Source organism: Nomascus leucogenys, chromosome 14 (genome assembly GCF_006542625.1).
Source record: "Nomascus leucogenys isolate Asia chromosome 14, Asia_NLE_v1, whole genome shotgun sequence".
Classification (NCBI taxonomy): domain Eukaryota; kingdom Metazoa; phylum Chordata; class Mammalia; order Primates; family Hylobatidae; genus Nomascus; species Nomascus leucogenys.
In genome coordinates this window covers 40,238,874-40,261,437 of record NC_044394.1, presented here as the reverse complement: position 1 = coordinate 40,261,437, position 22,564 = coordinate 40,238,874, and the positions used below count along the sequence as shown (strand labels likewise).

Here is a 22,564-nt window from a genome sequence, read left to right as displayed (position 1 = left end):
CTTTTTAACTTTTTGTTGTGTCTATCTTATTACACTGTGTCTTGAAAAATTATTACAGTTATTATTTTTGAGTGGTTCATCTTTTAGTCTTTCTACTTCAGATATGAGTAGTTTACACACCACAGTTACAGTGTTATAATAGTAATATACTTACCATACTAAGTATAATACTATTACCAGTGAGTTTTATACCTTCAGATGATTCATTATTGCACATTAATATCCTTTCCTTTCAGATCAAAGAAATTCCTGTAGCATTTCTTGTAGGATAGGTCTGGTATTGATCGAATCCCTCAAGGTTTTTTTGCTGGATATACTACTCCAGGATAAAAGCATTTCTTCCTCAGCACTTTAAATATGTCATGCCCCTCTCTTTTGGTCTGTAACATTTCCACTGAGAAGTCTGCTGCCAGAAATGCCTACCAGTACCCAAGGCCTGGAATTCATGACCCCAGGAGCCTGCTTGGTGCTCTTCCCTACTATGGCCAAATTGGTATCCAAAGTTGAAAGACAATGTTCCCTTTTGTCTTCCCTTTCCCTTCCTCAAGCTGAGGGGATTTCTTCCCATAGACACCACATCTGGGAATGTGCTGGATCATTCTTGAAGCTAGCATGACACTAAGTCTTACCCCAGGCCCACGCAAGTACTGCCTGGCTGTCAGTGCTGAGTATTCAGAGACCAAGGGCTCTTAGTCAGCAGATGATGAATTCTGCCAGGAGTGGGTCCTTTCTTTCAAGGTAGTGGGTTCCCCTCTGATCCAGTGTGTGTTTAGAAATGTTGTTTGGGAGCCAGGCCCTGGACTGGAGGCCTTGGGACTCTGCCTGGTGCCATAGTCTACTGTGGCTGAGCTGGTATCCAAGTTGCAAGACAAAATTCTTTTTACTCATCCCTCCCCTCTCCTCAGGCAGAGTGAAGGAGTCTCAGAGCTGCAAACTGTGTTGCCTGGGGGTGACACCAGCACTCTTGGCCACCCTGGCTGGTGTCTCACTATGTCACATGCACCCCCAAGCCCACTGGCTTTGAGCCCAGCACAGCATCAGAGATTGCCTAGGACTTGCAGTCCTTGTGACCTAGACTGCCTTTGAAGTTTATTTAGGACTCCAGTGCACTTTAGCCCATGGTGGTAGTGGAGTTTGCTAGAACTAAGGTTCTGACCGCTGGGATGAATGATTTGCCTCTGGCTAGGGTTGGTCTAAATGTTCCTCTCTGGGTGCAGACTGAATTCTGCCTGCTGTTTCTTTCTGCTGTGACAGGGCAGCACTGAGTTTCAATGCAAAATCCCACAATCACTGTGCTCTCCCTTCCCCAAATACACAGATTCTCTCTTCATGCCATGTAGCCACTGCTGGGAGATAGGAGAAGGGTGATGCAGGTGATTTAAGACTGCCTCTCCTAACTTTTTTGGCATCTCATTCCTTAATATGCTAAAACCAGGTACTGTGATCACTCACCTGATTTTTCCTTCTTATGAAGGTGCTTTTTTATGTGAATAGTTGTTCAATTTGGTGTTCATGCTGTGGGGAAAATTGCTAAAGGCTTCTATTTGAACATTTTGCTCTGCCTCTTTGATTGCAGTTGACTTTTATATGTTGGTTTGGCATCTGGTAACTTTGCCAAACTCTTATTAGTTCTATTATTTACTTGTTTATTTATTCATTCATAGAGTTCTATGTAGATAGGTATCTGCAAATTATGAGGTGTTCTAGTTTTTACTTTCTAATCTTGTTCCCTCTTCTTTCTATCCTCCTCCTTTTTCCTTTTCTTCTCTTTTTTTAAAAAAATGCTGTTTAGAATTCCACTACAGTGTTGAATAGGAGCGTGTTCATAGTGGGTGGTACTCATTGTATCATTCCCAATCTTAAAAGGAATGCTTTCAGTTTTTCATGGTTTTTTTTGTTTTGTTTTGAGATGGAATTTCACTCTTATTCACTCAGTGCAATGGCACTATCTCGGCCCACTGCAACCTTCACCTCCTGGGTTCAAGCAGTTCTCCTGCCTCAGTCTCCCAAGTAGCTGGGATTACAGGCGTGTGCCACCATGCCTGGCTAATTTTTTGTATTTTTAGGAGAAACATGGTTTCACCATGTTAGCCAGTCTGGTCTCGAACTCCTGACCTCAGGTGATCCACCCAGCTCAGCCTCCCGAAGTGCTGGGATTACAGGCGTGAGCCACCGCACCCGGCTAGTTTTTCATACTTGTAGTTTTTTCTTACTTACAGTTCTTTTGGTAGATTCCATTTATCAAATTAAGAATGTCTCTATTTTGTCAGGATATTTTTAAAAATCATGAATGGTTATGGAATTTTTGAATTCTTCTTTTTTTTTTTTTTTTTTTTGAGATGGAGTCTCACTCTGTCACCCAGCCTGGAGTGCAGTGGGTGATCTCAGCTCACTGCAAGCTCTGCCTCCCAGGCTCATGCCATTCTCCTGCCTCAGCCTCCCGAGTAGCTGGGACTACAGGCACCTGCCACCGTACCCGGCTAATTTTTTTGTATTTTTGGTAGAGACGGGGTTTCACCATGTTAGCCAGGATGGTCTTGATCTCCTGACCTTGTGATCTGCCCACCTCGGCCTCCCAAAGTGCTGGGATTACAGGCATGAGCCAACACGCTTGGCCTGAATTTTTCTTTATCTTTTGAGAGGATTATATGGTTTCTTCCTTTAATCTATTAATGTTATAAACTCCACAATATATTATTTTCATTATATTATGTTTTTGTTTGTTTTCCTTTAAATAGTTATACATTGATTAAATGGATTGAAAATATAAGATTAAAAGCCTTATCTATTTATGCAACCATTTACCATTTATGGCATATTTATTACTTTATGTAGAGTTTCCATCGGGTGTTATTTTCAGGTGTTTACAGTTCTTTTTCTCACAGCTTGTCATAAACGTCTCTCAAAGTACCTGGGCACATGGTAGATGTTTAGTAAATAATTGTTGAAAGAATATGATATAACCCCAGGTGTGACACAAGAAATTATTCCTTTGAAGGATCTCTGATATTGTCTTCTAGTTACTTATGTACTCTCAGATTTTTTGTCTCCTCAAAACTACCATGCTTTTATCTATATAAGGTGGAAAAATAACTGTTGAGATGGTGAAACTTTTCTCAGCTTGATATTTTCTAATCTACACAAAATAATTTTCACATTTTTCTTAAAAAATAACCATCTCTTCTTTCTAAAATACATTTATAGCTTCTATCTAATAGCTTGTATTATTTTAAATTCCATGGTGATTTCATTTAGCTAGTCCCAAATAACCACTAAGTTTTTTGCAGAGTCTTTTCACAAAAACTCAGCATGATTTTTTTTTTCTCAGAATTAACATTATTTAAAAAGCATTTTTTTTCCAGCATGTATTTAAACTATACAGTAATCAGAAACTGCCATTTAACTGGACTAATCAATAGTATTTGGTTTCCCAAAATCAAAATATAAGATAATTATCTATTTGGTTTGTGCTATCTTATTAAAGAAACCGTTTTTTTTTTTTTTTTACAATTTTTATGATGAAAATATTCAAGTAGAAAAAGAATAGTACAACAGTAACTTATTACTGCTGCCTTTTAAATTTTGTGATTTTGCCTTATTGGAACTATTTGAAAGTAAATTACAAATGTTACAATACTTAATCAGGAAACATCAGTCTCTTGACTGAAGGTTCCTTGATTATCTTTTTTTCCCTCTTGATTATCTTTTAACTAAGGTGAAATGTTCATGCTCTAGTAAAGTCTACTGAATGGACCTGGTGATACAATATTTTCTGAATTCTTGCACGTTTCAAATGGTTTCTTATGGTCTTAATTCTTGGAGGAAATCTAGATTATATATAAAATATTTGATTTGCATTTTCTTTACCGGAGTTCCTTAAATATAATGTTTTATATGATGTATGTTACAGTTGAGAAATGTGATACATACTTTTCATTTTTCATAAATATATAAATAAAGTTATCAATGTCTTATCTTTTTGACTGAGGGTCCAGAGAACTTTTAAAAAATATTCATAAAGCTTAATATTTGGACTTTTATATTATACTCCGAAAGATATTCAATATATCACATTGGATTTTATTCAATATATTGTACAGTCCATCTCTCAGTATCAAGAGTTGATTGGTTCCAGAACATCCTCCTTCCTTCCCACAGATACCAAAATCAGCAAATGCTGATGTTTGTTACATAAAGTAGTGCAGTATTTGTACATAACCTATGAATCATTAAATAATCTCTATATTGCCTATAGTACCTAATATAATATACATGATATGGAAATAGTTGTTATACTGTACTGTTTTCTTGTTTTCTAATTATTACTTTGAATATTTTCAATTTGGTTGGTTGAATATGTAGATGTAGAAACCATGAATATGGTGGGCCAACTGTTTATGTTTCAGACGATGGTCTTAGGTCAGTTTTCCAAGGTAAACAGTGAGAATATTTAATATGATTCAGGTATTATTTTATTTAAGAATATTTTCTTAATAATTTAAAATATTTAGTTGCATTTATTTTATTTTCTTCAGGGAATCCAATTATACATTTATTGTATTCTTGTTTCTCATTTTTAAATATGTTTTTATTTCAGTTTTATTTCCTGGTTTTTGGCTTCAGGTCCTATCTTTATCTCTTGCTGTTACTATATTATCTTTTCTCTCTTATACAACTCGTTTTTTTCTTTTTCTTTTTTTGAGACGGGAATCTCACTCTGTTACCCCGGCTGGAGTGCAGTGGCACGATCTCGGCCCACTGCAAGCTCCATCTCCAGGGTTCACGCCATTCTCCTGCCTCAGCCTCCCGAGTAGCTGGGACTACAGGCTCCCACCACCACGTCCATCTAATTTTTTTGTATTTTTAGTAGAGATGGGGTTTCACTGTGTTAGCCAGGATGGTCTCGATCTCCTGACCTTGTGATCCACCCGCCTCGGCCTCCCAAAGTGCTGGGATTACAGGCATGAGCCACCACGCCCAGCCTGTCTCTTGTGCAACTCTTAATTTAGTCTTCATTTCTTGGATGATTTTTGTTACTCTTCCATGTTTTTTTTTTTCCTGAATCTAGTCACCTCCTATTTAACGTCTTTGTATTTTTGTCTTTATTTTGATTTGTAGTATTTTTATGCCTGAAGTTACTTAAAAGTTATATTTGAATAACTGTTGTCCTAGTGGTGGTGGAACAAAAATATTATGAAGTATTGACATGTAGGAGAGCGTCCTATTTTAAGTGGGTTGCACAAAAACCCTTAAGTATGAGAGTGGGGAGACATGGGAATCAAAAGGAAGCCTGTATTACTGTTTCCTGTATTTTAAAAAAGTGGTTCCTTCTGCTGGCAGGTTTTGATTTTGATTTTCTATTTTATATAGTAAGTTTTTGTGGATATTGGATTCTTTTCTTCTGTTCATGATTATCTATTAGATTTGTCTGAACAAATAATAGCCAGTGATTGTGTAGGAAGTGGTAGTGGGTGGCTTACTTTATTTCTTAGTTCTGGACAGCCCTCCTCCTCTGCTACACTGAAGTTTAATTTCTTTAACAAATGGTGCCTTTTGTGGTTGTCAGCCTGGCTTGTCTTCTTTTTTCTTTTTTGAGACGGAGTTTCGCTCTTGTCACCCAGGCTGGAGTGCAGTGGCATGATCTCAGCTCACTGCAACCTCCGCCTCTTGGGTCCAAGAGATTCTCTTGCCTCAGCCTCCTGAATAGCTGGGATTATAGTCACCCACCACTACGCCCAGCTAATTTTTGTATTTTTAGTAGAGACGGGGTTTCACCATGTTGGCCAGGCTGGTCTTGAACTCCTGACCTCAGATGATCTGCCTGCCTTGGCCTCCCAAAATGCTGGGATTACAGGCGAGAGCCACGGCTCCTGGCCATGGCTTGTCTTCTTTTGATTCTTTGATTTTGTCTTGTTTCTGCAGGGCCCTTATCTTCAGCTGCTTTTTTATTTCCCTTTATCATGAACAACCTTCCTTCAAAGGTGCTTCTCTCTACCTCAGAAGTGATTCCTTCCCAGAACTGCCTTTCTGGTTCTTCATAGTTTCCAAGCCCCTTCTTTTGTGCCCATCTCTGGCACTCTGAGCCATTAAGTTTTTTTGTGTGGCCCACTTAAGGCAGGCCACTCTTCTTTGACAGGTCAGTATTTGATGATATTTGGTTCCACCACTACTAGGACTTTGAGGTACTTCCTTTTTTCCCCATGCTACCACTCTGGTTTAGCTCAGGATCTAATTTTGCTGATTTGGTATCTTTATTTGGCCACCTACATGTTGATCCAGGGATTTGTATTCCCTTTCTCCTTTTTATGATGTAGTCATGGATGATGGGCATTTTTATTTGGTCTCTTTATCAATCTGTATGGGTCTTTGGAGGATGGGGAGAGACATTTAAATTCATACAGTTGCCATTACTTTATAGGATCTGGCATCCACATGAAAGAAAATTGTTTTGTGTATTTCCTTTAATCTAGATGCTAAAATAATTACACTTTATATCCTGTCTATTGCTATACTCTTTTTAAAGTTTTACTTGATTGGATTCTATTATAAATGTTATGACTTCTACATTTTTTGATTAATTGATTCTTCATTCACCCTTATCTTTATTGTCAAATTGGGTGTGGATTGTTCATTTTCAAGAATTATTAACCATAATAAATCATTTGGGGAACTTTTTGAAAACACAATGGGATTTTGGAGAAGTAGAATCCAATAATTTATATTTGAAATGTTTATCACTTGATCCTCATCGTACACTCCAGGATGTTAAAAGAAAAACCTTAAAGAAATTAAATTGAACAGAGTTTAGTAGGCAAAGAATGATTCATGGATCAGGCAGCCCCTGAATCATAATAGGTTCAGAGAGGCTACAGCACTACTGGATGATTGAAGATTTATGGACATAAGAAGGATAGTGACCTACACAAAATGGAAGCGAGGTACAGAAACAGCGGGATTGGTTACAGCTCTGCATTTGCGTTATTTGAATCTGGTTTGAACGATTGATTGCCTTTAATTGGCCAAAACTCAGTGAGTGGCACAAGAGTAAGCTGTAGTCTGTTTACACATCCAGTTAGGTTATAGTTCACCATGAATGGAGAAACCTTTAGGCTGAATTAAAAATATGTGAGGAGGCAGCTTTATGTTAATCTTAATTTAACAAGTGTAAGAACCACTGCCCTAGGTTGAAGTGATAGTTTGTGTTCTTGTACTTTGTGAGATTATCCATGTAGTAATTTGTGGGTTTGTGATATGAAGAAATTAGACTTTCATGGTAATGATTTTTGATTATCACTTCATTTGTGAGCAAAATAGAGATAACTATCAATGTGTCTACTTTATCATATAGTATATTCATGCAATAAATACTTTATTGAATGGCTAGTATACATTAGATATTGTGCTAGGTCCCAGAGATACAAAACTGAGAAGATGTCATCCCAGTACTCTTCTGTTCAAAGAGATATGTGGAGACATACTGATAAACACTCAAAGTATTACATAAGGGCTATGAGAGAGTAGACATAGGATACTTTAGGAGCTGATAAGAAGGTGGAATCAGGTACAGGTTACTCCTTTCTTTCCTCTTGTTTCTTCCTTCTTTCTGAAGAAATATTCATTGGGCACTGAGTTGGGTGCTAGGGATAGAGTGGTGAACAGGGCAGTCATGGTCTCTGCTTTCAGAGTCCATACGGTTTTGAAACAGGGAGATGCCAGATTGTAAAAGGGAACCAGCATCCAGGGTACTACTGGAGTAGTAGAAACTAAGTTTCCTGGGGGAGATGAGTTTTAAACTGTGGGTCCTGAGTAAGTTAACCATGTGTAGAAGTTGGGGGAATGATCTTACAGGTTACAAAGACTCAGACATGGGAGACAGTATGGTGCTTTTAAGTTAAAACAAATTGTCTGGTGTCCTTGGAATGTGGGGTATGGTGGAGATAGATGAATCTGAAAGGGAGATTTAGGGGGAGTCCCAAAGGAATTTTGTGTCTCTTTGCTATTAGAAAGGTATGTTTAAGGATTCATATACCAAATACATCTGGGAGTGCAGTGATTAAATTGAGACTCTAAGAACAAATAGGTGTGTGCTTACAGGGTTTGGAGGGCTGGGCAGAGAAATTCAGAGGTGGAGAGGCATGACAACATCTGCCATGTTCTGGTAATATAAGTCATTGTGGATACTGGGAGCATAAAATGTGAGGTGAAGAGTAATGGAAGATGAGAGTGGGCAGTTACGCAGTGAGAGGATCATGAAGGTTCATTTTGGCATGCAAGGGAGTTTATGTTTTATATTTTATTTGTAGGGAGCCACTAAAAATGTATCATACAATACTCATTCTAAAAATGAATTAAATATTAAGAAATCTAGAAAATGTTTCATATGGCAGCTTAATTCTATATTTTATCAAATAATAATTAAAACTCCAAAATTAATAAATCCTTATTTTGTTTTATTTTTAAATTTTCAGACAGAAAATCCTCAATACCTGAGGCCAAAGCCTGTGCCAGTTTCTCTGATATGTGAGAAATCCATTGGACTTTTTCTAGGGGCAGGTATTTTAAAATAAAATAACCACTAAGTTATTTATAGAAAATAAAGCAGATCTACATTAGGAAACATAATAGTTTTGGAATTTTATCACTTGAAGGTGATTTTTTTCCTGCAATGTTAGTACTATTTTGGTACGGGCCTCAGGCAGTTTAGAAGTTTTCTTTGGGGTTAAGGATAAACCAGATCTGAAAACGTGTTAAATAACTCCTGTTCATTTGGCAGATGACAACACAATTCAGTCCGAGAAAATCGAGCAGTTTCCGTGATGATTGTTTGCTCTGTCGAATACATGAGAAAGAGGTAGGAATGAGATATTGCTGATAAACCCATTGATAATACAGTTTTAATATTTTATGTAATCTAGATTTTCAGGTTTTAGTTAAAATAATGGTATATTTTAGGAAGAGGTTGCATTTGAAACAAATATAAAACGTGATGCTTGGTAGGCAGGGTTTGTCTTTCTGTTTTGTTTTTTGTTTTTGTTTTTCCAGAGATAAGAGTCTCTCTCTTTTGCCTGGCTGGAGTGCAGTGGTGCAATCAGAGCTCACTGGGATCAAGCAGTCCTCCCACCTCAGCCTCCTGAGTAGCCAGGACTACAGCTGTGCCACCACGTCCAGCTAATTAAAAAATTTTTTTTTGGTAGAGATGGGATCTTACTGTTTTTCCCATGCTGGTCTTGAGCTGTTGGCCTCAAGTGATCCTCCTCCTGCCTTGACTTCTCAAAGCATCAGGATTACAGGCATGAGCTACCACACCTGGACAAAATTGTATATGTGTATTGTGTACAACATGATGTTTTGAAATATGTACATTGTCAAATGGCTAAATTCAGCTTGATATATGAATCACCTCACGGACTTATCATTTTTTTTTTGTAATGAGAATACTTAAAATGTACTCTCATAGTGATTTTTGAAATACAATCCATTGTTATTAACTAAAGTCACTATGCTGTACAATATATCTCTAGAACTTATTTCTCTCATCTAACTTAAATTTTGTATCCTTTGACCAGTATCTCCCAATGCCACTCCTTGTCACCTGGCCTCATAATCACGATTTCTCTACTTTTGTGAGTTCACCTTTTTTAGAATCTACATATAAGTGAGATCATGTGGTATTTGCCTTTCTGTGCCTGGCTTATTTCACTTAACATCGTGTTCTGTAAGTTCATCCATGTTGTATTAAATGACAAGATTTCCTTCTTTTTAAAAATGGAATAACATTTCATTGTGTGTGTGTGTGTGTGTGTATCACATTTTCTTCATTTATTTGTTGATGGACACTTTATATTGATTCTATATCTTGGCTATTGCTTCAGTGAACATGGGGGTGCAGATAGCTCTTCAATATACCAATTTCATTTCCTTTGGATTTATACCTAATAGTGAGATTGCTGGATCATATAGTAGTTCTATTTTTAATTTTTCAAGGAACCTTTGTACTGTTTTTCTATAATGGCTGCACTAATTTATATTACTGCCAACACCAGGCAAGGTTTCTCTTTTCTCCACATCACCTCCAATACTGATCTTTTTTCTTTTTGTTGATAGCCGTTCTAATAGGTGTGATGTGGTATCTCAATATTGTTTTAATCAGCATTTCTCTGATGATTAGGAATGTTGGGCAGTTTTTCATATATCTGGTGGCTATTTGCATGTCTTCTTTTGAGAAATGTCTGTTCAGATCCTTTGCCCATTTTAAAATCAGGTTATTAGTGTTCTTACCATTGAGTTGTTTGAGTTCTGTGTATATTTTGGATGTTAACCCCTTATTAGATATATGGCTTGCAAATACTTTTCTCATTGTGTAGGCTGTTTTTTTACTCTGTTGATTGTTTCCTTTGCTATGCAGAAGCTTTTTAGTTTGATATAATCTCATTTGTCTATTTTTTCTTTTGTTGACTATGCTTTTTGGTTCATATCCAAAACATCATTGCCCAGAGCAATGTCATGGAGCTTTTCTCCTATTTCTCTTATAGTAGTTTTAAAATGTCAGGTCTTACATTTAAGTCTCTGTTTTGAATTGATTTTTGTATATGGTGTGAGAGAGGGGTCTAATTTCATTCTTCTGCATGTTGGATATCCAGTTTTCCAAGCATCATTTATTGAAGAAACTGTCTTTCCCCATTGTGTGTTCTTGGCATCTCTGTCAAAAATCAGTTGACCCGGCCAAGCATGGTGGCTCACGCCTGTAATCGAGCACTTTGGGAGGCTGAGGTGGGCAGATCACTTGAGGTTAGGAGTTTGAGACCAGCCTGGCCAACATGGTGAAACCCCATCCCTACTAAAAATACACAAATTAGCCGGGTGTGGTAGGGCATGCCTGTAATCCCAGCTACTCAGGAGGCTGAGGCAGGAGAATCGCTTGAACCTGGGAGGCAGAGGTTGCAGTGAGCCAACATTGTGTCACCGAACTCCTGCCTGGGTGACAGAGCAAGACTCCATCTCAAAATAAATAAATAAATAAATAAATAAATAAATAAATAAATAAATATAAAAATCAGTTGACACTAAATGTATGGGTTTATTTCTGGGTTCTCTATTCTGTTTCATTAGGTCTGTGTGTCTGGTTTATGCCAGTTACTATGCTCTTTTGATTACTATAGCTTTATAGTGTATTTTGAAGTCAGGTGGTGTGATGCCTTTGTTCATTTTGCTCAAAATTGCCTTGGGTATTCAGAGTCTTTTTCGTTTCATATAAATTTTAGGGTTTTCTTTATATCTGTGAAAAATGCCATTGGAATTTTGATAGGGATTGCATTAAATATATAGATTGCTTTGGATAGCATGGACATTTTAACCATTATTAGTTCTTCCAGTTCATGAACATGAGATATCTTTCCATTTATTTGTGTCTTCTTTAATTTCTTTTATCAGTGTTTTACGGTTTTCATTATACTGGTCTTTAATCTCCTTGATCAAATTTATTTCTAAGTGGTTTTTTTTTTGGTACCTAGTAAGAGGGGGATTGTTTTCTTGATTTTGTGTAGTTCGTTGTCAGTGTATAAAATGGCTACTGATTTTTGTATGTTGATTTTGTATTCTGCAACTTTAGTGAATTCATTTATTAGTTCCAGCATTTTGGTGGAGTCTTTAAAAAAATTTTTTTTTTACATATAAGATCATGTCATCTGTAAATAGAGACCATTTCACTCATTCCTTTCCAATTTGGATGCAATTTATTTATTTATTTATTTAGGAGACAGTCGCTCTGTCACTTAGGCTGGAGTACAGTGGTGCAATCTCAGCTCACTGCAGCCTGCGTCTCATGGGTTCAAGCAATTCTCGTGCTTGAGCCTCCCCAGTAGCTGGCATTACAGGCATTTGCCACTGTGCCCACTATATATATATATATAACATTTTATTTTTTTGGTAGAGACAAGGTTTCACCATTCACTATATATATAATATATATATGTTATATATATATATATTATATATATATATAAAACATTTTATTTTTTTGGTAGAGACAAGGTTTCACCATGTTGTCCAGGCTTGTCTTGAACTCCTGACCTCAAGTAATCTGCCTGCCTCAGCCCCCCAAAGTGTTGGGATTGATTACAGGCATGAGCCACGGTGCCTGGCCACCCTTTTATTTATTTCCCTTGTGTAATACTCTGGCTAGGACCACCAGTACTAAGTTGAAAAGAAGTAGTGAGAGTGGACATCTTTGTCTCATTTCTGATCCTAGAGGAAAAGCTTTCAGTTTTTCACTGTTGAATATATTGTTATCAATGGGTTTTTCATGTATGGCCTTTATTGTATTGAGGTACATTTCTTCTATACCTAATTTGTTGTTTTTATTATGAAAATACGTTGAATTTTGTAAATGCTTTTTCCACATCTATTGAGATGATTATATGGTTTTTATCCTTCATTCTATTAATTGGTGTACAACATGTATAGATTTGCTTATGTTAAAGTATCTTTATATTCTTGGGATGAATTCCACTTGATCATGGTGAATGCTCTTCTGAGTGTGCTGTTGAATTCAGTTTGCTAATATTTTGCTGAGGACTTTTGCATCTATCTTCTTCCTTAATATTGGCCTATAATTTTCCTTTCTTGTTGTGTTCTTGTGTAGTTTTGGTGTCGGAGTAAAGTTGGCCTCATAATATGAGTTTGGAAGTGTTCTGTCTTTTTTGGAAGAGTTTGAGGAGGATTGGTATTAGGTCTTTAAATATTTGGCAGAATTCAACAGTGAAGCCATCAGGTCCTGAGCATATGTTGTGTGTGTGTGTGTGTGTCTGTGTGTGTGTGTGTTTAAATTAATGCTTCAGGGACAGACTCGGTGGCTCATGCCTGTAATCCCAGCACTTTGGGAGGCTGAGGTGGGCAGATAACCCGAGGTCAGGAGTTTGAGATTAGCCTCGCCAACATGGTGAAACCCCATCTCTATGAAAAATACAAAAATTAGTTGGGTGTGGTGGTGTGCACCTGTAATCCCAGCTACTTGGGAGGCTGAGGCAGGAGAATTGCTTGAACCTGGGAGGTGGGGGTTGCAGTGAGAAGATTGTACCACTGCACTCCAGCCTGGATGATAGAGCAAGACTCCCATCTCAAAAAAAAAAAAAAAAGTAAATACATAAATTAATGCCTCAGTCACCTTACTCATTATCGATTTCTTCAGCTTTTTTATTTCTTCGTGATTCCATCATCATATGTTCTGTGTGTCCAGGAATTTATTCCTTTCTTCTAGGCTAATTTGTTGATGTATAATTACTCATAGTAGTCTTTCATGATCCTTTGTAAATCTGTGGTATCAGTTCTAACATCTTCTCTTTCATTTCTTATTTTATTTATTTGTCTTTTATTTTTTCTTAGTCTAGCTAAAGTTTTGTCAATTTTGTTTATCTTTTCAAATAACTAACTCTTAATTTTACTGACCTTTTCTCTTGTTTTCTAGTCTATATTTCATTTATTTCTGCTCTGATCTTTATGATTTCCTTCCTTTCATGAACTTTGGACTTAGATTGTTCTGTTAGAAGTTATTTAGGTGTAACATTAACTTGTTTATTTGAGATCTCCTGTTTTGATGTAGGCATTTATTGCTATTCACTTCTTTCTTAGAACTGCTATTGCTGTATCCCATAAGTTTTCGTGTGTTGTGTATTTATTTTCATTTGTCTCTACATCTTTTCAAATTTCTCTTTTAATTTCTTCTTTAACATATTAGCTCTTCAAGAGCATGTTGTTTAATTTCCATGTATTTGTCGATTTTCTGAAATTCCTCTTGTTACTGATTTCTAGTATTAAACATGTGGTCAGAAAAGATACTTGATATGATTTCAGTCTTCTTAAATTTGTGAAGACTTGTGAACTAACATATGATCTATGCTGAAGAATATTTCACATTTGGTTGAGAAGAATGTGTACTCTGTGGCCATTGAATGGTACATTTTGTATATCTCTTTTAGGTTTATTTGCACTAAAGAATAGACCAAATCTGATGTTTCCTTATTAATTTTCTTTCTGGGTAACCCGTCCTTTGCTGAAATTGTGGTCTTAAAGTCCCCTACTAGTATTGTATTACACTCCTTCTCTCCTTTTATATCTATGAATATTTGCTTTATATATTTAGGTGCTGTTACTTTGGGTGCATATATATTTATAATTGGTATATCCTTTTGATGACTTGAGCCCTTTGTCACTGTATAATGACCTGTATCTCATTTTATAATTTTGATTTTAAGTCAGTGTTATCTGATGTTAGTATTTCTACCCTCGCTCTCTTTCCATTTCTGTTTGCACGAGATATCTTTTCCTCTTCCTTCACTTTCAGTCTATGTAGGTTCTTAAACATGAAATGAATTTCTTATAGGAAGCATATAGTTGAATTTTGTTTTTTTTAATCCATTCAGGTATTCTGTCTTTTGATTGGAGAATTTAATCCTTTATATTCAACATAAGTATTCATAAGTAAAGACTTGCTACTTCTGTTTTGTAATTTGTTTTCTGGTTGTTTTATAGAACATTTGTTCCTTTCCCTCTTGTTACCTTCCTTTGTGATTTGATGAATTTCTGTAGTGGTATGCTTTGAATCCTTTCTTTTTATGTTTCATGCAACTATTGTAGGTTTTTGCTTTGTGATTACTACGAGGCTTACACAAAACATCTTATTTTCATGACAGGCTATTTTAAACTGATAATAACTTCAATTTATCACATATAAAAACTACATTTTACTCTTTCATTTTTTGATGTCACAGTTTACATCTTTTTATATTGTATAGAAAGAAATTATTGTGGCTATTATATTTAAATAATATCATATCTTCATACTAAAGATATAAGTCATTTCCACAACATTATATTATTAGACTATTCTATATTTGACTGTTTACTTACTTTTACTGGTTTTATCCTTATATATATATTTTTTGTTATTCATTAGTGTCTTCTTCTTTGAGCATCAAGATTTCACTTGAGCATTTTTGTAAGACAAGTCTAGTGGTCATGAACTCCCTAAGGCTTTTTTGTGTCTTGGTACATTTTTAACTTTTCTTTATTTCTGAAAGACTGCTTTGCCACTCACAATATTCTTGGTTGGCAGTTATTGTCTTTGAGCACTTGGAATATATCATCTTACTCTCTTCTGGCCTGTAAGATTTCCTCCATGAAATCCACTGCTAGTCTTATTGGAAGTCTCTTGTATATAATTTGCTTTTCTCTTGATATTTTCAGAATCCTCCATTTGTTCTTTATATTTGACAGTGTGCATATAACATGCCTTGGTATAGTCTTGCTTTAATTAAACCTGATTGGAGACTTTTGACCTTTTTGTACCAGGATATATATATCTTTCCCTCAATTTGGAAAGTTTTTAGCTATTATTTCTTTAAATAAACTTTCTACACCTTTGTCTCTCTTTTTCTTCTTTAGCTCCTATAACTTGAATATTTGTTCTTTTGATCCTGTCCCATACGTCCCGTAAACTTTCTTCATTCCTTTCCAGTCGTTTTCCTTTTTCTTCTCTGACTGCGTATTTTCTAATAACCTGTATATTTGAGTTTACTGAATTTTTTGTTTTGCTTGATCAATTCGATTGTGAATGCTGTTATATTTTTCTTTTCATTTGTTATATTTTTCAGCTCCAGAATTTGATTTTTCAAAAAATTTATCTGTTAAATTTCTCATTTTGTACACTACTGTTTTTGTGATTTCAATAAATTATTTCTCTGTATTTTCTTGAAGCTCACTAAGCTTCCTTAAAACAATTAGTGTGAATTATTTGTCAGGCAGTTTATATATATTCATTTCTTCAGGGTCAGCTATTGGGAGATTATTTTCTTTTGCTGGGGTTATGTCTCCTTGGTTTTTTATGTTGCTTGTGGCTTTATGTTGGTGTCTGCACATTTGAAGAAGTAGGAAATTATTATAGTCTTTGTAGACTGGCTTCATTTGAGAAAGCCAGTCACCATTCAGCCTATCCAGAGATTCTGGGCCTATTGGTGGGCTTTCTCCTACAGTCCTCAGGCAGGGTCAGAAAGTGGGTGGGCCTGGTATCTTGGTCCTCATGTTTGAGCTTGGAGCCTGGATCCACTGGGTAGATGTGTTGCTTTGGTCCATGAGAGTGAGCTTAGAGTTTGGGTCTGCATGGTAAGCCTGAAATCTGTATCCACCAGGGCTAGCCTGAAGCCTAGGTCCGCAAGGGCTGACCTGGTTCTAGGATGGGTTTAAGCCTGAATCTGCAGGGGCCAGACAGGTTCTGGGATGGGCCTGGTTCTTTGGTCCACTGGGACAGGCCAGGGGCCTGAGTGTGCAGGGGTGGGCCTGGGTCACAATTCTATAGGGATGGACCTGGAATCTTATTTTCTGAGGGCTTGCTTGGCACCACAGTTCATTGGGATGAGCCTGGACCCTGGGTCTGTTAGTCAGGCCTGGAACCTGAGTCTCCTGGTATATGGGACCACAGGGGTTAGTATGGAGATTGGGGCCCCAGTGGCCGACCTGGGATCTGGGCCAGAGGTGTTGACTGGGAGGTTGGGTGGGTCTAAAGCGTGGGGTTGTGTTGGCTGACCTGCCTCTGAATCCTGCATTATGCTTGGAGCCTGGGGCCAGATGGGCTGGCCTGACATTGGGTATGTCTGGAGACTATATTCACATGGGCCAGCATGGAGGCTGAGTCTGTGAGTGCTGGCCTGATGACTAGGGATTCTGGAGGCTGGCCTGGTTCCTGGGTAGGCCTGAAACCTGAAGTTGTCGGGGCCAGCCTCGTGCTGTGAATAGTCTGGAGCCTAAGGTCACTGGGCCCGCCTGGCAATGTGGTGAGTCCAGAGACTGAGTCTGCTGGGCTGGCGTTGGAACCTGGGGCTGTGGGATCTTGCACTGTGCCAAATTAGGCCTAGAGGCTCAGTCTATGGGTACTGGCCTGGAGTCTTAGGTCTTGGGAGCTGACCTGGAGCCTGAGGCTACAGAGACTAGCCAGGAACCTTAGTCTGTAGGGGCTGGTCTGGCTCTGGGGTGGAGCTGAAGCTTAGGCTGCTGGGGTCAGTCCAGCACTAGGGTTAGTTTGGATGCTGTGGCTGCTGGGATCAGCATGGGGTGGGGTGGACCCAGGGACTAAATCTACTGGGCCAGTCTGGAGCCTGGGGCTGTGAGATTTTCCTTGTACCAGGGTAGATTTGCAGGGTTGGTCCTGGGGTACTAGCTGGGAGTCTAGGGCTGAGGAGTCCTGCCTGGTCCTATGTTTTACTGGGACTGACCTGGTATTGGGGTCTGAGGTGAAGGCTAGTGCTCACCTTTCTTCCCTCCTCCCAAGTGGAGGGTCTCACCACGCTTTACTGTCTGGAGTTGGGGGAGGGGTGATGTGAGTATTTTAAAACCTGCAGCCTCGGACTTCTGAGTAAAACTGTCCTTTCTACATTCTGCGTTATGTCTTTTCCTATTTTGTGCTATAATATTTCACCTTATTTATTTAGCTCTTATGAAGGTATTTTTGTGCATGTTTATGTTCAAATTGATTTTTCTGTAGAGGGACGAGGGCTTGAAAGTCCTAGTCTGCCATCTTGCTGACATCAGACTCAGGGTTTTCTTTCTTGTGTAATCCTGGTGTTACAAAAACTGTTGAAATAAAAACAAATGACATTTTAAAAAGCATATTTGTCCTTTCAGCTCGTTTTGAATTTCTTTTTCTAAAAAATGTCATTCATTAATTATAAAAATCATTTTGAGTCATTCCCAACTATTTTTCCTTTTAATTTTATTTTGTATTAATTCTTACTTATTGAGGCTGCTTACCATAAAATAATTAAACGAATTGAAAGGAAGTCATCACTTAAAAATTTTATTGATGACAACTTGGGGCAGGAGTCAACATACCAATGCCATCCACATATGTTTCCAAAGAAAAAAGATTTAAAGCTATCATGCATTGCATCAGAAATTCATTTTTAAATGTGTTTGAATTTATTTTTTCCTAAATCCTTATGTTTTTGTTTTTCTTTTGGGCATACTATAAAAATATTTGAGGCATCATTGAGAAGTTTGCATGTAATCATAAACTTATTCCATATATTAAAATATATTCAATGTACATTTTTCTAAAATAATCCTTTGTGCAATTACAGTCATTTCTGACTTATTTTGATGGAAGTTTTTGTTATCATATTTTTCTCCATTGCACAATATTTAAAAGTATCTGCTGATTTGAACCTGTGTAAAAACTATCTTAGTTTCATCTATCTTTTAAAGTAGCATGTCTGATTATAAAATAAATTATGTAAATTTTTATTAAAGACATTTTGGGAAATAGAGACATATGTAAGGCGGGAAATAAAATCACCTATAGAATCAACACCTAGAAATAAAAAATACTAGTAATATATTGTATGTTTTTTTTTCTTTTCTCTATGTGTTCTATAAACATATGTTTTTCTTTAGAAAATTGGTATGGCCAGGCACGGTGGCTCATGCCTGTAATACCAGCACTTTAGGAGGCTGAGGTGGGCAGATCACGAGGTCAGGAAATCGAGACCATCCTGGCTAACATGGTGAAACCCCGTCTTTACTAAAAAAATACAAAAAATTACTCAGGCGTGGTGGCGGGCGCCTGTAGTCCCAGCTACTTGGGAGGCTGAGGCAGTAGAATGGCGTGACCCCATGAGGCAGAGCTTGCAGTGAGCCGAGATCACGCCACTGCACTCCAGCCTGGGCGACAGCACGAGACTCTGTCTCAGAAAAAAAAAAAAAAAAAAAAGAAAATCTTATGTCTAATTGCTTAAATCCCTTTTATTCAACATTTAATTGTTGGCATGAGGATAAATGCTGTTCTGTTTCGAAGTTTGTTAGAGCCTTACATGTCCCTATAAAACAACTCTTGTGCATGTTCTCATCTAAAAATGCCTTTATTGTTGCCAGGTAGTATTTTTAAAACAGTAAATAGCATTCTTTTAAGTGAGTCAACTTTATTTAAAATTAAATATTAGCTCTCAAGTATTTAATCATCACCTTTTCAACTCATTCTTCAGAGATAATTATTGCTGAAAATTTAATGAGTATTCTCTTTAAAATTCTCTAGGATTATTTCTTTTTAAGTAAAATTAGATCATATACTGTATATAGACCATTTCATTGCTTTTTTTTTTTTTTTTTTTTGAGATGGAGTCTCACTCTATCACCCAGGCTGGAGTACAGTGGCATAATTTCAGCTCACCGCAACCTCTGCCTCCCGGATTCAAGCAATTCTCCTACCTCAGCCTCCTGAGTAGCTGGGATTACAGGTGCGTGCCACCATGCCCGGCTATTTTTTGTATTTTTAGTGGAAATGGGGTTTCACCATGTTGGTCAGGCTGGTCTCAAACTCCTGACCTTGTGATCTGCCAGCCTCGGCCTCCCAAAGTGCTGGGATTACAGGCATGAGCCACCGTGCTCAGCCCATTTCATTGCTTTTTGACTGACATATATATTCCAATGATTTTTTTCCATATCAGAAATATCACCCCATTCTTATTCAGAATTACATAAATTTTACTTTACTGATATGTCATGTTTTATTAATATAATTTGCTATTGATGCATATAAGCTGTTTAGAGTATTTTTCTATAACAAGTGGTATTTCAAGAATACCCCTATGCATATCTTTGTGTATTATGTGTCTTTTCTTGCAGAATAAATTATGTGAAATGGAATGGCTCAGTCACAGGGTGGCACATTTGCATTTTAGATTGACATTGACAAGTTGTCCTTAAAATAAGGTTATGTCTGCATAGGGCTGCAGGCATGGGAGTGTATGGAGTGTTGGCTAGCGTATATAGAGTTTCTTTTTAGGGTGATTAAAATGTTCTAAAATTAGATTATGCTAATGGTTGTATAACTCTCTGATATATTAAAAACCTTTGATTTGTATTGTTTAAATGTATGAATTTTATGATATATAAATTATATTTCAGTAAAACTTAAAAAGGGTTTGTCTATTTAAGTTAACATTAATGGTATAGAGAATGTCTCTTTCCATTTTGTTATCAACGCTGGAGCAATTTGCATGTTAAAGTATCACTTCTTTTTTGTATGTCTTGCAAATATTTTTCTCTGTAAACGTCTTTTGATTTGTGCTACATTTTAGTGTAGAGAAGGTTTCTTCTATTTTTAACTTTTTAAAATTAATTTTGAATTTTTGTGGATACATAGTAGGTGTATATATTTGTGCGTTACATGAGATATTTTGATACAGGCCTGCAATGCATAATAATCACATCAGGGTAAATGGGATATCCATCATCTTAAGCATTTATCCTTTGTGTTACAAACAATCTATACTCATTTAGTTATTTTAAAATGTACAATTAAATTATTTTTTGATGATAGTTACCTTATTGTTCCAGCAAATTATAGGTCTTCTTCATTCTTTCTACTTTTCATACCCGTTAACCATCCCAACTCCTCCCCTAGCTTCCCACTAACCTTTCCAGCCCCTAATAACCATCATTCTACTCTCTATCTCCATGAGTTCAATCGTTTTTAATTTTTAGCTCCCACATATAAGTGAGAACATGTGAAGTTTGTCTTTCTGTGCTTGGCTTATTTCACTGAACATAGTGACCTCCAGTTCCATCCATGTTGCTGGAAATGACAAGATCTCATTCTTTTTAATGGCGGGGTAGTACTCCATTGTGTATATGTACCACATTTTCCTTATCCATTCATCTGCTGATGGATACTTAGCTTGCTTCTAAATCTTCACGATTGTTATTAGTGCTGCAATAAACATGGGAGTGCAAATATCTCTTCAATATGCTGATTTTCTTTTTTTGGAGTATATACCTTGGAGTGGGATTGGTGGATTGGTAGTTCTATTTTTATTTTCTTTTGAGGAACCTCCAAACTGTTTTCCATCATGGTTGTATTAATTTACATTCCCACCAACCCAGTGTACAAGGGTTCTCTTTTTTCCACATCATTGCCAGCATTTGCTATTACCTATCTTTTGCATAACAGGCATTTTAACTGGACTGAAATGATATCTCATGGTATTTTTGATTTGCATGAGAAGTTTTCTTTTAAATAGTCAGCATTTTCTCTAGGCTTCTGGTTTTTGTATTATGCTTAGAAAAGCCTTTCACCTTCCAACATAACAAAAAATTACCTCTTTTTTGTCTATTTAAAATTTTTATTTTTCTATTTAAATATTAGATCTCTTTCAGAGGTTTTGCTGTAAATACTGATAGTAATCTATGTTAGTTCTTTTTTTGTTGTTTTGCTTTTGGAGATGGAGTCTTGTTCAGTCACCCAGGCTGGAGTGTGGAGTGCAGTGGCACGATCTCAGCTCACTGCAATCTCTGCCTCCGAGGTTCAACCAATTATCCTGCCTCAGCCTCCTGAGTAGCTGGGACTACAGGTGCTCACTGCCATGCCTGGCTAATTTTTTTGTATTTTTAGTAGAGACGGGGTTTCACCATTTTGCCCAGGCTGGTTTTGAACTCCTGAGCTCAGGCAATGTGCCCACCTTGGCCTCCCAAAGTGATAGGATTACAGGCATGAGCCATTGCGCCTGACCTCATTAGTCAGTTCTTAATGGTATAAAATAAAAATTTAGGAGTTTGAAATACTTATATTAAAGGGTCCAGTAAGTCTGGAGATAATTAATTGATACCAATTTTTTTACAGATTATAGAGTTCATCTGTGTCATTGTATTACTCCGTTCTCATGCTGCTAATAAAGACATACCCAAGACCGGGTAATTTATAACGAAAAAGAGGTTTAATGGACTCACAGTTCCATATGGCTGGGGGGCCTCACAATCATGGCGGAAGGCAAAAGACGAGCAAAAGCACATCTTACATGGCGGCAGGCAAGAGAGCAAGTGCAGGGAAACTGCCCTTTATAAAAGCATCAGATCTCATGAGACTTATTCACTATCATGAGAACAGCATGAGGAAAATCCTTCCCCATGATTCAGTTACCTCTCACTGGGTCCCTCCCACAACACATGGGAATGATGGTAGCTACAGTTCAAGATGATATTTGAGTGAGGACACAGCCAAACCATATCAGTCATGAAGGATTTATTAAAGTATTTAATTTTGTTGAAGTTTTAGCGAGTCTTAAAATATTTAACTAGCCTTTAGAAATGGAGCTATTTAATAAAATACAACTTCCATTTTAAATTCATAATTGTTCAGAAGATACCTTAGATGATAACATGAGTAAAATATGTAAAATTACTAATTGAATTGATGCAATTATTTAACCTAATTTACTAATTAATATTATTAATATTACTATTAATATCTACTTTTATTGGAGTTAAAGAATTTTAGTGGATTGTTTCGGTGGCTACAGATACACATATAAAAATTTTTTTTTTTTGAGACAGAGTCTCGCTCTGTCGCCCAGGCTGGAGTACAATGGTGCAGTCTTGGCTTACTGCAACCTCTGTCTCCTGGGTTCAAGTGATTCCTGTTCCTCAGCCTCCCAAGTAGCTGGGATTACAGGCACACGCCATCACATCCAGCTAATTTTTGTATTTTTAGTAGAGACAGGGTTTTGCCATGTTGGCCAGGCTGGTC

At 37.0% G+C, this 22,564-nt stretch overlaps 1 protein-coding gene across 5 annotated transcripts in view; it reads left to right on the top strand.

Moving 5' to 3' along the window:
- The first annotated feature begins 8,493 nt into the window (after positions 1-8,493).
- Positions 8,494-22,564, top strand: part of LOC100596615 (centrosomal protein of 112 kDa-like) — a 51,765-nt gene continuing 37,694 nt past the window's right edge. For 3 of the 5 annotated variants that reach the window (XR_004033335.1, XM_030827748.1, XM_030827751.1), the window contains exons 1-2: positions 8,494-8,553; positions 8,774-8,851. Coding sequence is in view for 2 of the 5 variants with exons in the window: in XM_030827748.1 (XP_030683608.1) it covers positions 8,774-8,851 (78 nt within the window). In the remaining 3 variants the exon portion in view is untranslated. Of the gene's footprint in view, positions 8,554-8,773; positions 8,852-19,236; positions 19,278-22,165; positions 22,172-22,564 lie in introns of those variants that run through there. The other 2 variants (XM_030827749.1, XM_030827750.1) reach the window with 2 other exon arrangements.